This window comes from Gadus chalcogrammus, chromosome 10 (assembly GCF_026213295.1).
Source record: "Gadus chalcogrammus isolate NIFS_2021 chromosome 10, NIFS_Gcha_1.0, whole genome shotgun sequence".
NCBI classification, from domain to species: domain Eukaryota; kingdom Metazoa; phylum Chordata; class Actinopteri; order Gadiformes; family Gadidae; genus Gadus; species Gadus chalcogrammus.
Window position 1 is genome coordinate 11,687,491 of NC_079421.1, and position 14,239 is coordinate 11,701,729.

General features: G+C 47.6%; 1 protein-coding gene across 1 annotated transcript in view; it reads left to right on the top strand.

Annotated features, from left to right (window-relative positions):
* rxfp1 (relaxin family peptide receptor 1) overlaps positions 1-12,475 on the top strand; it is a 41,356-nt gene extending 28,881 nt beyond the window's left edge. Inside the window, exons 15-18 of the mRNA XM_056601165.1 lie at positions 211-440; positions 6,546-6,956; positions 9,748-9,966; positions 12,024-12,475. Coding sequence (XP_056457140.1) covers positions 211-440; positions 6,546-6,956; positions 9,748-9,966; positions 12,024-12,475 — 1,312 coding nt within the window. The remainder of the gene's footprint in view (positions 1-210; positions 441-6,545; positions 6,957-9,747; positions 9,967-12,023) is intronic.
* Positions 12,476-14,239: the final 1,764 nt, after the last annotated feature.

A 14,239-nucleotide genomic window follows, 5' to 3' on the forward strand; every position in this document is an offset into this window, starting at 1 on the left:
TCCCCCCTGCTCCTCCACCCTCCTCCCCCCTGCTCCTCCACCCTCCTCCCTCCTCCACCCTCCTCCCTCCTCCTCCACCCTCCTCCCCCCTGCTCCTCCACCCTCCTCCCTCCTCCTCCACCCTCCTCCCTCCACCCTCCTCCACCCTCCTCCCCCCTGCTCCTCCACCCTCCTCCTCCACCCTCCTCCCTCCTCCTCCACCCTCCTCAGCTACTTCAAGCGGTTCCAGTACTGCGGCTACGCACCCCACGTCCGCAGCTGTAAGCCCAACACCGACGGCATCTCGTCGCTGGAGGACCTGCTTGCCAACGTGATGCTGAGGGTCTTCGTCTGGGTGGTCTCCGCCGCCACCTGCTGTGGGAACCTCTTCGTCATCTGCATGCGCTCCTACATCCGCTCGGAGAACAAGCTGCACGCCATGTGCATCATCTCCCTTTGCTGTGAGTCCCACACAGGAACACAGAGCATCTATAGCAGGGGTCTCAAACTTGCGGCCCGGGGGCCAATTGAGGCCCGCAGGATGATATTTTGTGGCCCCCTACTTCAAAGTTTAGTGTTTGTGTGGCCCGCACGTTGTTGTCAAACGCACATTTTGGCTGAGCGGCTTGCCACTCTTTTTTATCACGTGACTTGTGATAGGGTAACCAGATGTCCCGATTTCGCCGGGACAGTCCCAATTTTGAGTTGTGTGTCCTGAGTCCGGACAAAAGCCAAAGGACGCTAAAATGTCCCGGTTTCCACCAACCACTATGAAATGTCCCCTGTTGTCAGCGATTACATAGCCAACGTGATCTAATTATAGCCCGATCATTAACTTAGATTGGGTCAGTTGTGCTCCTTTTTTCTGTGGAATATTTGATGCGGCCCAGCCTGACCCAGACTCTACCTCCGGCGGCCCCCAGGTAAGGTGAGTTTGAGATCCCTGATCTATAGGGACTAGTGGAGATACTATGTATGAATATATAGTATTGATAGTATAGACAGTATAGGTACTAGTGGAGATACTATATATGAATATATAGTATTGATAGTATAGACAGTATAGGTACTGGTGGAGATACTATATACGAATATATAGTATTGATAGTATAGACAGTATAGGTACTAGTGGAGATACTATATATGAATATATAGTATTGATAGTATAGACAGTATAGGTATTAGTGGAGATACTATATATGAATATATAGTATTGATAGTATAGACAGTATAGGTACTAGTAGATAGATACTAGGATAGATACAATATATTCATATATAGTATATAGACAATATAGGTACTAGTATATACTAGTATAGGTACTATATATTCATAAACAGATAGTATAGATACTAGTAGATACTAGCATAGATATTATATATTCATATATAGTATAGATAGTATAGATATGAGTAGATACTAGTATAAATACTATATATTCATATATAGAATAGACAATGGGGATTTCTCTAAAACTGCAAGGGAAGCTCGGCTTCGCCGAAAATTTCAAAAAATAATTGTCAAATATATACTGTTGTGTTAACGTTTCATTGACTAAAAATGCGTTAGAAGACGTCCATTTCGAAGATGAGTATGTTCAGAATCAGCTGCTTATCGCAGATCGTCCCGTAGCGTCACAGTGCATTTGCCTGTTGAAGCTCAGCATCCATCCACTTCGATGGGGCTGCATAGAACAGCTTTTTTTAGTGTGGTCCTTGGACAATGCTGCAATTATGTCCCTCCCAGGGACGCTCAGCGTCTCTGGGGTCGAAGGACGAGTGGGCTCACCTTGACGCTGGGCTTCTGTGTGAGCATTGTAGGGTTTGATTGATAGCAATTTTTTTTTTTACAATTTTCTTTTTATTCATCAATAAGAACGCAAATACAAGTTATCAACAACATCGACGACCATAATTGAAAATTAAACAATAAATAAAATAAATAATAGAAAACAAAAAACAAGGAAAAGAAAATAAAAACCTGCTGTCATGTCAATTCTGTGTAAACTGCCATAGGGTCCACCTCCTCCATTTACTGTCCATCTGTGGTCCTGTCAGCCGTAGCTGACAGGACCACAGATGGACAGTAAATGCTGTGTGTCAGTCTTTCCATCATATATATTTCCCCCACTGTGTCCACCCAATGCGTCTGAGTGGGTAGATCCTCACCCCCCCATTTCCTTGTAATTACCTTTTTCCCAGCAACCATAAGTATCTTGCATAGATATGAGTCTCCATCATGTACAATATCCTCTGAGTAAATATACAGATACATCAGCTCATGGTTCATAGGAAATTCGTATCCCAGGATCTCTTGTGTTAACCCATGTACCATTCCCCAGAACCCTGTTATTTTGTGACAATTCCAGAAAATATGTGCATGGTTAGCATCAGATGACCCACAATTCCTCCAACATGACTTTCTTTTCTCAGAGTAGTTATTAGATATTTTAGGAATGATGAAAAAACGTATAAGATTTTTCCAGGAAAACTCTCTCCAGGCTCGTGAAAAGGTTGTTGTCTTATGTTTTTCCCACATATTATCCCATTCATCGTCAGGTATTTCCATGTCAAATTATTTTTCCCATTTTTCTTTAATATATCCTGTTGTGCTTTTGTCATCCATTAATGCCTTATATAATGTAGTTATAGTCCTGACCCGGGATTGATAGCAATTTTGAACTATAAAACGTCGCCGGAGCTCTCTTTAATCCTCGGTCCAATCGCGGATTTTGCAAGCGAGTCAAAAGACAAACTGCAACCTATTTCTTGATTTTTGCTTGGCGAAATTGCTGGACAATTTTCATCATGCATTTCATATACTTATACACACAATTCCTTGTTTCAGTTTAACAGAATTCCCACATTTCCTTTTACCGTTTGAGTTTCTTGGTGTTCCTTAAAGACATGGAGTTGGACAGTGCAATGCCTCTTTGCTTTACAAACTGTTCTCATTATAGGCAACAATTGGAGCTACATCTGCAGGTGTAGAAAGGAGCATCTCCTGTTTGAAGCGGCTCAAGTCCTACACCTGTAACACAATGGGCCAAGGCTGTTTAAGAATGCTGGCCAATGAGAGGAGACAAGTCAAGACAGCTAGTTGGTATGACAGGGTCACAGAACATTTCCTTGAAAAGGAACAGAGAGCAGAATTTACATATAAATATATTGACAATTTATATGATGTGGGCCGAAAATGAGCTTCCCCTCATTGACAGACCAGCAGCCGCCACAGCAGTATAGGTTCTAGTGGATACTAGTATAGATACTATATTCATATGTAGCATCTATAGTATAGTATGCTAGGGGTAGATACTAGGATAGATACTATATATTCATATATAGTATAGATCAGGGGTCTCAAACTTGCGGCCCGGGGGCCAATTGAGGCCCGCGGGATGATATTTTGTGGCCCCCTACTTGACATCAAAGTTTAGTGTTAGTGCAGTCCGCGCATTGTTGTCAAACGCACATTTTTGCTGATTGGCTTGCCACGCTTTTTTATCACTTGTTGTGATAGGGTGACCAGATGTCCCGGTTTTGCCGGGACAGTCCCAATTTTGAGTTGCGTGTCCCGAGTCCTGACAAAAACCAAAGGACGCTAAAATGTCCCGGTTTCCATCAACCACTTTGAAATGTCCCCTGTTGTCAGCGATTACATAGCCAACGTGATCTAATTATAGCCCGATTATTAACTTAGATTGGGTCAATGGTGCTCCTTTTTTTCTATGGAATACTTGATGCGGCAGACTCCACCTCCAGCGGCCCCCAGGTAAGTTGAGTTTGAGACCCCTGGTATAGATAGTATAGTATAGATACTAGTAGATACTAGAATAGATACTATGTATAGTATCTAGAATTAACTGGGTTATATATCATGTTAGTGCTGTAGTGTTTAGGCCAATATATATATATATATATATATATATATATATATATATATGTATATTGTAGCGGGGGTGTGGGGCTTCAACGCCACCAAGTTGAATAGATATTACGACACAACACAAAGAGAGCAGTTCAAAGGGATGGTTTATTTACAGGGTAAATCGGTATAACCAAGGGAAAAGGGTAATCCGAAGTCCGTAGTCCGTGTGCGGGTCTCTCACTCTCTTAGCCGTACCGAGCTTCCAGGCGATCACACGGATCCTGCCTGCTCGCTAGCCCTAGCCCTAACTCTGGCTTGTGGTAGCCTGCTCCTCTCTTCAACAGCAAGCACTCTAGCTTAATGGCCTTCAGGCCTGCCTCGTTACCTGGAGGAATTCCATATATGGCCTGGGGGTGGAGCCAGCTGGTTGCCAGGCCTACCACTCCCCTCACTCCTCCCTGCCGTCTGCCACAATATATATATATATATATATATATATATATATATATATATATATATATATTTATACAACGGGGGCCTGAATCCAGCGATCTGATTGGTTCATAACTGTTGTATAATGAGCGTATACATAACTGCTAGGACGCCCGATCATTTTGTGAAAGTTTGCATATCACTCCGCGCCTGGAAGTGGAAACGGTTACAATACAAAGCATAAAAGTAGTTGTATAAAAGCAATAGCACAGTTCACTGAAGCCTAAAAATATGTTGAATGATGGAGACGAGGGTGTAAATGTTGGAACTCCGGGAGTGAGCAAGGCGATGGAGAGACTAACGAAAGCTTAGGCACATGGCGAGTGAACTGCTCCATAGGATAAATTGCCGGCGAACCGCTCTAGCCGAGCCTTCTCTCGGAGAGACGCTAAAGTGTGTTGCATAGCGACAGTCGTGCATTTTGAAGGCAGCCCGGAGGGACTACTTTTTTGTATTATTTAATAAAACAGCTACTTTGACTTTCTTGTCTTTTTTTAAATGTAGTGTGTCTATGACTTTCGTTTTGCCATAATAGTAACCGTTGTATAAAAGCTGTGGGTCGCTTTGAGGCCCTCCGCTGCGCGTCGGGGCCGGACAACGGCCCTTAACAGTGGTATAATGAGCACATACCACAGCCTGTCGTGATCTATTGCTTAAATATATATATATCTATAGATATATAGATATATATTAGGGCTGTCAAGCGATTAAATTATCTAATCACGATTAATCGGATTAATGCCATAGTTAACTCACGATTATTCGCGATTAATCATATATATTTTTTCTATGCTAAATATCCCTTGAATTCTTTGTCCCATTAATTTTTCTCATTTTAATGCTCTTATCAACATGGAGAAGTGCATCGGCTTTCCTTGTGCCAATGTTTTTTTATTGATAACAACATTGGCATATACTGATCAAAACAGGATGGTACAAAAAAAAAGCCTATAATGCAATTAAACGATGAACATACAAAGATATGCCTTGAACATAGCAGTCAGGCTACTGCTTCTTTGTTCTGAGCCCAAACATATTTTTTTTTTTTTATAATAATTTGCGTTAATCGCACGTTAAAAAAATTAACGCCGTTAAAATTGGTTTGCGTTAACGACGTTAATAACGTGTTTAACTGACAGCTCTAAAATCTTAGTGGTTTTAGGGTTCAACTGAACAGTGGCCTGCAGCTGCTATTTACCGATAGGATTAAAGGCTGAGATAGTTGTTTCTGTGTCAGACATCAATCCCTCTGCAACACGTTCTCATTTCCCTCCGACCTGCCAAAGCCCTCCGCCTGTGAGGAGTCCTACCACAATAAGAGCGCGGGCGTTCCTGCGCTCTCCCTGCTGTGGCTGGGGCCGTGACGAAAGCTGGCCTGGTCGAGGCGCTGGATGTGGTGGTCCTCCTCCCTGATCGCTGGCTCGTTAAAGCAGAGAGCGGCTGATCGAAGTACCTGGAGCACCTTAAAGAACATTATGGCTCAAAACGATCCTGCTGGGAGCGGAAAACCCTGCCCACGAGACCTGTTCCTTCTCTTTGGGTCTCTGACTGCTGGTTCCCAGCAGCCTGAAGGCCAGCCAGCCCAGTGCCGCTCTCACGCAGGGAGGATGAAACCAGCTCACAACGGGGGTCCGATCAGTGGGGGGGGCAGATCAGTGGGGCGGGGGCTGATTAGGGGCGAGGGGGGGGGGCTGTGAGCGCCACAGAGTGACGAAGATGAGTCCATTAGGACTTCCTGTTGAATAGTTAATCACTGTTTTGCCGTGGGCTGTAAAATATGCAACGACTAACGTTCAATGGTGTTCTTCTCCGCATTTCAAAGTCAACAGTCATGCATTCATAAAAGATGTACTTTGTAATGCTACTAAAGATACACAATGATACAATGCTTTTCAGCAGAGTTGATGTGTCACACACTAAGGTCCCTGCGTCCACTGTCTAACCCCACCTGTCTAACCCCACCTGTCTAACCCCCACCTGTCTAACCCCACCTGTCTTACCCGTCAATCTAACCCCCACTTGTCTAACCCCCACCTGTCTAGCCCCACCTGTCTAACCCCCACCTGTCTTACCCCATACTGTCTTACCCCACCTGTCTACCCCCCACCTGTCTACCCCCCACCTGTCTAACCCCCACCTGTCTAACCCCCACCTGTCTAACCCCACCTGTCTAACCCCACCTGCCTAACCCCCATCCGTCCCCCCAGGTGCTGACGGGCTGATGGGCGTGTACCTCTTCATGATCGGGGCGTACGACCTGAAGTTCCGGGGCGAGTACAACCGGCACGCCGTGGCCTGGATGGACAGCGCGGCCTGCCAGGTGGTGGGGGCACTGGCCATGCTGAGCACCGAGGTGTCGGTGCTGCTGCTCACCTACCTGACCCTGGAGAAGTACATCTGCATCGTGTACCCCTTCCAGTACGTGACCCCGGGCTGGCGCCGCACCGTCAGCATCTTGCTGGCCGTCTGGGCCCTGGGCCTCCTCATCGCCTTCCTGCCCCTCGCCGGCAACCGGCTGTTCAGGAACTTCTACGGCACCAACGGGGTCTGCTTCCCCCTGCACTCGGAGCGGCCGGAGACGCCCTGGGCCCACGTCTACTCCATCGTCATCTTCCTGGGTGGGTGGTTCTCCACGCCACGCCCGGCCCTGATGGAGCACACGCACCTCTGGGAGGGACCTCTGGAGACCAGTAAGACCTCTAGAGACCAGTAGGACCTCTCTAGACCAGTAGGACCTCTGGAGACCAGTAGGACCTCTAGAGACCAGTATGACCTCTCTAGAGACCAGTAGGACCTCTAGAGACCAGTAGGACCTCTGGAGACCAGTAGGACCTCTGGAGACCTTCTGAAGGCCTATATAGACCGGTAAGACTTCTAGGGGACTTATGGAAGCCTCTGTAGACCACAGACCTGTCAGGGATTGATAGTCCTCTGTAGACCACAGACCTGTCAGGGATTCATATTCCTCTGTAGACCACAGACCTGTCAGGGATTCATAGTCCTCTGAAGACCCTCTTCATGCAAAATATGTTGAAGCCCTGAGGCCCTTATATATATTATGCCTCCGCCTCCCCTCCTCCTCCTCTTCCTCTGCTTCTCCTCCTCTCAGCATCTTCCTCCTCCATCTCTTCCTCCGCCGCTCCTCTCCTCGGCCTCTTCCTCCTCCTTTTCGCCTCTTCTCCCTCCATCCTCCTCCTCATTTTCTCCTCTCCTCCCCTCCTCCTACTATTCTTCTCCTCCTCTTCCTCTGCTTCTCCCCACAGCATCCTCCTCCCCTCCTCCTCCTTTTCTCCTCTACTCCTCCTCCCCTCCTCCTCCTTTTCTCCTCTCCTCCTCTTCCTCTCCATATCTTCCTCACTTCCCTAAATTTGTTTTGTCAAAACCAATTATGTGCTTTCTCCCCCAGAGCAATAAGATTGTCACATCAAATAACACTGGGATTTGTGTGCGTGTGGGTTTGGGTTGTGCATATGTGTGTGCGTGTGTGCGCGTGCGTGCATGCGTGCGTGAATGCATGCGTGTGTGTGTGTGTGTGTGTGTGTGTGTGTGTGTGTGTGTGTGTGTGTGTGTGTGTGTGTGTGTGTGTGTGTGTGTGTGTGTGTGTGTGTGTGTGTGTGCGTGTGTGCGTGCGTGTATGCGTGCGAGCGCGTGTGTGCGTGCGTGTGTGTGTGCGTGCGTGCGTACGTGAATGCATGCGTGTGTACGTGCGTGTATGCGTGCGAGCGTGTGTGTGCGTGTGTGTGCGTGTGTGTGTGCGTGTGTGCGTGTGTGTGTGTGAGTGAGCCTGCTAGTAAAGGGATCATGTTCACCACAGGAGTTTGTCATGAAAAAATTATGAAAGGAGCTAACAGCCAACAAACTAAAAGTAGGACTATCAGAGTCCTCTGGTGACCAGCATGTTGTTCTCTACTGCTCTGGTCTGAAGACCAGCCTTGTTGTTTTCTACTGGTCAGTTTTCTAGTGGTCTGTTCTATACTGGTCTGTTCTCTACCGGTCTGGTCTGTTCTCTACATGTCTGTTCTCTACTGGTCCGGTCTGTTCTCTACTGGTCCGGTCTGTTCTCTACTGGTCTGGTCTGTTGACCAGCCTTGTTGTTTCCTACTGGTCTGTTTCCTACTGGTCTGTTCTCTACTGGTCTGTTTTCTACTTCTCTGGTCTGTTCTCTACTGGTCCGGTCTGTTCTCTACTGGTCTGTTCTCTACTGGTCTGGTCTGTTTCCTTCTGGTCTGTTCTCTACTGGTCCGGTCTGTTCTCTACTGGTCTGTTTTCTACTGGTCTGGTCTGTTTTCTACTGGTCTGTTGACCAGCCTTGTTGTTCCTTACTGGTCTCAGTGTTTCCCATACATAGACGTGTGGCGCAAATTGGACATTAGAATCAACACCGAGCACTACAAATTGATTCTGCTTTTATTTATTTATTTTTTACACGATTTTGAAATATAAATATCGTTCTGTTCATTCATCTCCGCATAGCAATCTTTCTCCCTGTCATTCTCATTCACACACGCACACAGAGACAAGCGCACATACGTGCACGGGTACACTACCACTTATTGGATGATCCAACTTATTGGATGTAACATATCACTGTTACATGCACACGCACTGACAGCGGATTCGCCCACTCCTCTCAACGCGCCTACAAAGGAAAACCCGAAGCAGCGGGATATTTGCGAATAATGTGAAATGCGGTTATAGTTTAGATAGATTATGGTGTTAGACCCCCAGCCTGTTCTGCCGTCGATTTGAATTTGCTCTGCAGCAGGGGCTGGAGATCGGGAAGATCGGGAGGTCCACTTTGAAATGTGTTTTGTGCCTGATTGCGCAATTATGCAAATCGAGCAATCCCCCCCCCCCCCCGCCCCATCAGGACTCCACGTCTAACCCCCCCCCCGGTCTGTGGGAAACACCGGGTCTGTTCTCTTCTGGTCCGGTCTGTTTTCTATTGGCCCGGTCTGTTCTCTACTGGTCTGGTCTGTTTCCTTCTGTTCTCTACTGGTCCAGTCTGTTCTCTACTGGTCTGGTCTGTTCTCAACTGGTCTGTTCTCTACTGCTCCGGTCTGTTTCCTTCTGGTCTGTTCTCTACTTTTCCGGTCTGTTCTTTTCTGGTCTGTTCTTCACTGCTCCGGTCTGTTCTCTACTGGTCTGTTCTCTACTGGTCCGGTCTGTTCTCTACTGGTCTGTTCTCTACTGCTCCGGTCTGTTTCCTTCTGGTCTGTTCTCTACTGCTCCGGTCTGTTCTCTTCTGGTCTGTTCTCTACTGGTCCGGTCTGTTCTCTACTGGTCTGGTCTGTTCTCAACTGGTCTGTTCTCTACTGCTCCGGTCTGTTTCCTTCTGGTCTGTTCTCTACTGGTCTGTTCTCTACTGCTCCGGTGTGGTGACCCCCTCTCTCTGGCTCTGTTGCTCAGGTCTGAACCTACTGGCCTTCCTGATCATCGTGCTGTCCTACGCCAGCATGTTCTACAACATCCAGACGACGGGCACGCAGACGCCGCTATACACCAACCACCTCCGCAACGAGCTCAGCATCGCACGGCGCTTCTTCAGCATCGTCATCACCGACTCCCTCTGCTGGATCCCCATCTTCATCCTCAAGGTGCTGTCCCTGCTGCAGGTCGACATCCCAGGTTAGCACGCACACACACAGACACACGCACGCATACACACACATTCTGCTGTAGGTGGACATCCCAGGAACACACGCACACACAAAATCAACGGTAAAACCTGGAATATAGATTTTTTTTTTCTTGAAGTTTTCCATAATTTCGAAGAAGTTGATAAAGAAACAATATCAAAGTTGGCCTGATTATTGTAGTAACCTGAATGATTTTTTATTCAGACTAGTAGGCATTAATACATAAGTCTGTTTTCGATCGCACTGTTTTTAGTGGGGGGGGGGGGATTTGCTACTTTGAGAAACCTGTCACAGATGCCGGCCAAGTCCTCTTAAAGGCACCCAGTGCAACTTTATGTAAACATTCAATGAAAAATAAACATTCAATTTCTAGTCTTTTTTACATGTAGTAAGTTTCAATAACTCCATACCATTACATATCGACATTCAAGGAGCAAAGATGAGACGTCGCTGTGTGGTGAGAACTGATAGAAAATCGTAAACAACAACAATCGCCGATGGGGAGAAGCCATTTTTCCATTGACTGGAAGCCTGCTTTATTTATTGTAGGTTACAAAAAATAAAGAAAATGGCGGCATTGTTGTTGTTATCGATTTTCTATCAGTTCTCACCACACAACGACGTCTCATCTTTGCTGCTTGAATGTCGGTATGTAATGGTATGGAGTTATTGAAACTTACTACGTGTAAAAAAGACTAGAAATTGAATGTTTATTTTTAAGCCTCGAAAGTTGCACTGGGTGCCTTTAAAAACTATCAAATTAGGACTTTCGGCTTCAAATAACAATAACAAACAATGCCCAAAATAGTAATAAGATTTAGGCATTTAACCATTTCGAATGAAGGAATTCATGTCATGCATTACTTCGTTCATTCATTCGTCTTGCCAAAAAGAAAGGTTAGAAACTAACTATCAGCAGACATGTAGCTCAGTTTGCCTACCAAAAAAGTAGTAGCCTTTGTGATTACAGGCTGCTTGTCTAAAAGCTAGCTAGCTGTCTGATTATTTCGGTTGCTAAGCGACGTCAACGTCTTTGGCGGACTATTTCTCTGCTGATCAACACTACGAATGCTGGTAACAAATAAATTGTATACAGACACACCGTGTGAAGTTATTTTTTTGATGTGCCTAGTTCACCGTCATGCAGGCTGTGTTCAGTAAAATAAATAAATAATAGATCTGTTTTCGGCGCATTTAGGTCTATCTGCCTAAGCCGGCGTTGAAATAATTTCGATGTTGAATGTTTATGGCGCAGTTGGCGAAATAAACATTGATTTCATACAAATCATAAAAGCCTCTACCTGTGTGATTGTGTGTGCGTGTACCCAGGTGCGTGTGTGCATGCGTGCGTGCGTGGGGGGTTCTTGATTGACCGATTTTCTAATATTATTTGAATACTTCTCAGCGAATATTTAATAGTATTTTTGCCAGAAATGCACATCCCTATTAGAAGGCGGATGGATGTCTTGAGCGCTGTCGTCTCCTCCTTCCGCCATGATTCGAACTTCAAGAAACTTAAAAAAACATTTTGTTGTAGGCTACACAGTGCGCCTGCGCGGCAACTTCAAGAGACTCGGATGAAGCGCTGGGAAGTATTTAACGGTTTTCACACCGCGGGCGCAGTTATCCACCGAGATAATAATAGTATTTTACATGAAAACGGTAATTGTTATTGACAAAAAATTGATAGGGGTTTACCGTTACACCGGTTACCGTAACATCCCTACCTGAGAAACCCCCCTGTGCACGTCCCTGTTTTGAGCTACGAGCTAGTTGAGATGTTTCACATTAAACTTTATAATTTAAACTACTCTGACTTTGATCTTGGGTCGGGAAAGACACTACAATATAGATGTGGACATCACAGGCTGTGTACATCTAACACTGACTTCTCCTTCTGATTCTCTCTCTCTCTCTCTCTCTCTCTCTCTCTCTCTCTCTCTCTCTCTCTCTCTCTCTCTCTCTCTCTCCCCCTTTCCCCCTCTCTCCCCCCTCCCCCTCTCCCCTCTCTCTCTCTCTCTCTCTCTCCCCCCCCCCCACCCCCAGGTACTATCTGCTCCTGGGTTGTGATCTTCATCCTGCCCATCAACAGTGCTCTGAACCCCATCCTCTACACCCTGACCACACGGCCCTTCAAGGAGACACTGGTCCGCGTCTGGTCCAACTACCGGCAGCAGAGGCCCCTGCTGGGAGCCCCGTCGGCCCACCACCCCTCCCTGACCTGGCAGGAGATGTGGCCGCTGCAGGAGAACAGCCCTCCCCCCCCCACGCCCCCGGAGGTCCAGACTTACCCCCCCGAGAAGGTCAGCTTCAGCCCCCCCCGCCCCCTCCACCGGGACTCCCCAGAGAAGGTCCACCTACCGCCCCAGGACCCGGTCCAGGTCTCCCCTCCCTATGAGGTCCACCTCGACCTCCAGCAGAACCTCCAGATCCTTCATCCAAACCAGATCCAGACGACCCCCCCAGGGAACCACTCCCTACTCCTAGACTCCACCTAGGCCCCCTCCAGGACCCCTCCCCACCAGGGCCACCCCCCAGGACAAGACCCCACCTAGACCCCCTCCATGAACCTCCACCCTCCCCGCCAGGTCCACCCCCCACTCCTAGACCACTACCAGACCCCCTTCAGGACCCCCCCCCCCCCCCCCCCCCGCCAGGCCCACCTTCCACTCCTAGACCCCTCCTAGTCCCCACGTAGACCCCCTTCAGGACCCCCTCCCCACCAGGTCCGACCCCCACTCCTAGACCCCTCCTAGACCCCATCCAGGACCCTCTGCCCCCCAGGCCCACCCCAGACCCCACCTAGGTCTCTCCCTCTCAGGGACGGAGCGATGGTGGACCGGAGGCGGCGTGACGTGGACCGGCTCCGCCCGAACACCACCAGGCGGACGGAGGTGAGGTCCAGCTTAAGGTCCTCTTGAGGCCTGGACCAGAACATGAGGCCAGAGCACACTGAAGATAAAAGAAGGTTCTATAATTCTTCCAAATAGCCTCCAGTTTGAGGCAGGTGAAGAACCCTCACTCTGTTCTGCTGTTAAAGGGGTCCCCCCCCCCCCCCTCCCCCCCCGCTGGGAGGGGGAGGAGCCACCACAAGCCCCGCCCTGTGACACGGTGACATGACAAGGGGGCGTGGTGTTCAGACAACTTGGAGGTGTTTGGCTCAGGGACTGTGAGTCAGACACACTCTACAAACCCTCTCCAAGGTCCTCCTGGGTCCTCAACAACGTGAAGCAGTGTAGTGAGACATTACATTTCTTTCACTCAATACTACTTTATTTCTCCCGCACCTGGCCAGAAGGTGGGATGTGCACACAGCTACTTTTGTGAACCTTCTAAACAACAGGGACTGCTTAGAAACACGACACAGAAACCAACCCGTTCCACTATGAGGACCACCAAACGACCCTCACTACTGCTAGACTCGGGCTGAGAGACTGACGCACAAAATAAAACGACTCCAGTGTTTCTGTTCTGCTCCAGGTTGAGCCGTCAGAGAGCGAGAATGGAAAATAAAAACACAACCGTTCTCCGACGCAGAGAGGAGGTGAACCCGGAGCCAATCTCCACTATGTGTGTGTGTGGTTTTGAAAATGGCCACTTCAATTCGAGGAGCTGTGATTGACGTGACTCAGAACGGTTTGTGATGAACTGCTTTAAAAAGCCGCGTGAAATGGGTTTGAGAGAGCAGCCCCGCAGGGGTGAGATGCATGTGGGTCAGGAGGCATCGGACTGAACCGGTTAACCAGCACTCATCTTCATACTCCATGGTGGGTTAACAATAGACGAAATGAGCGGTTAGATTTTCCTGAAGCATTGCCTGACAGCAGCATTTGTAATAAACATACAAACCTTGAGTGTAACACTGTGTTTACTGAGGGCGACATAAAGCCTCAGCCCATATCTCCCTCCTCCCTCCTCTCCTCCCCCATCTCAAGGGCTGGTAAATGGTTTCCGTTCGGATTGTACATATCATGTTCCCTCTGTACATTGTTACTGAGCTGAGTGGTTTGTGTGTAGGAGTGGTGATAACTAGAACCCTGTTGTGTCTTTACTGCCAGTATTACTGTCTGAATGTGTTGTCTCTATGGATGTCTATGAAATTACTAATTTATTTTAAAAACATTTGAGGCCAAACATTTCTTTGTGTAATAAATGGGTAACGTTTGTAAATGTCATTAAAGGTTGTGTGTTTGCGTTCCCCTGTGTTGTGAAAGAGCTCTAGGCTCCAATCAGGGCTCTGCCCTATGCTGTCTGCAGATTTA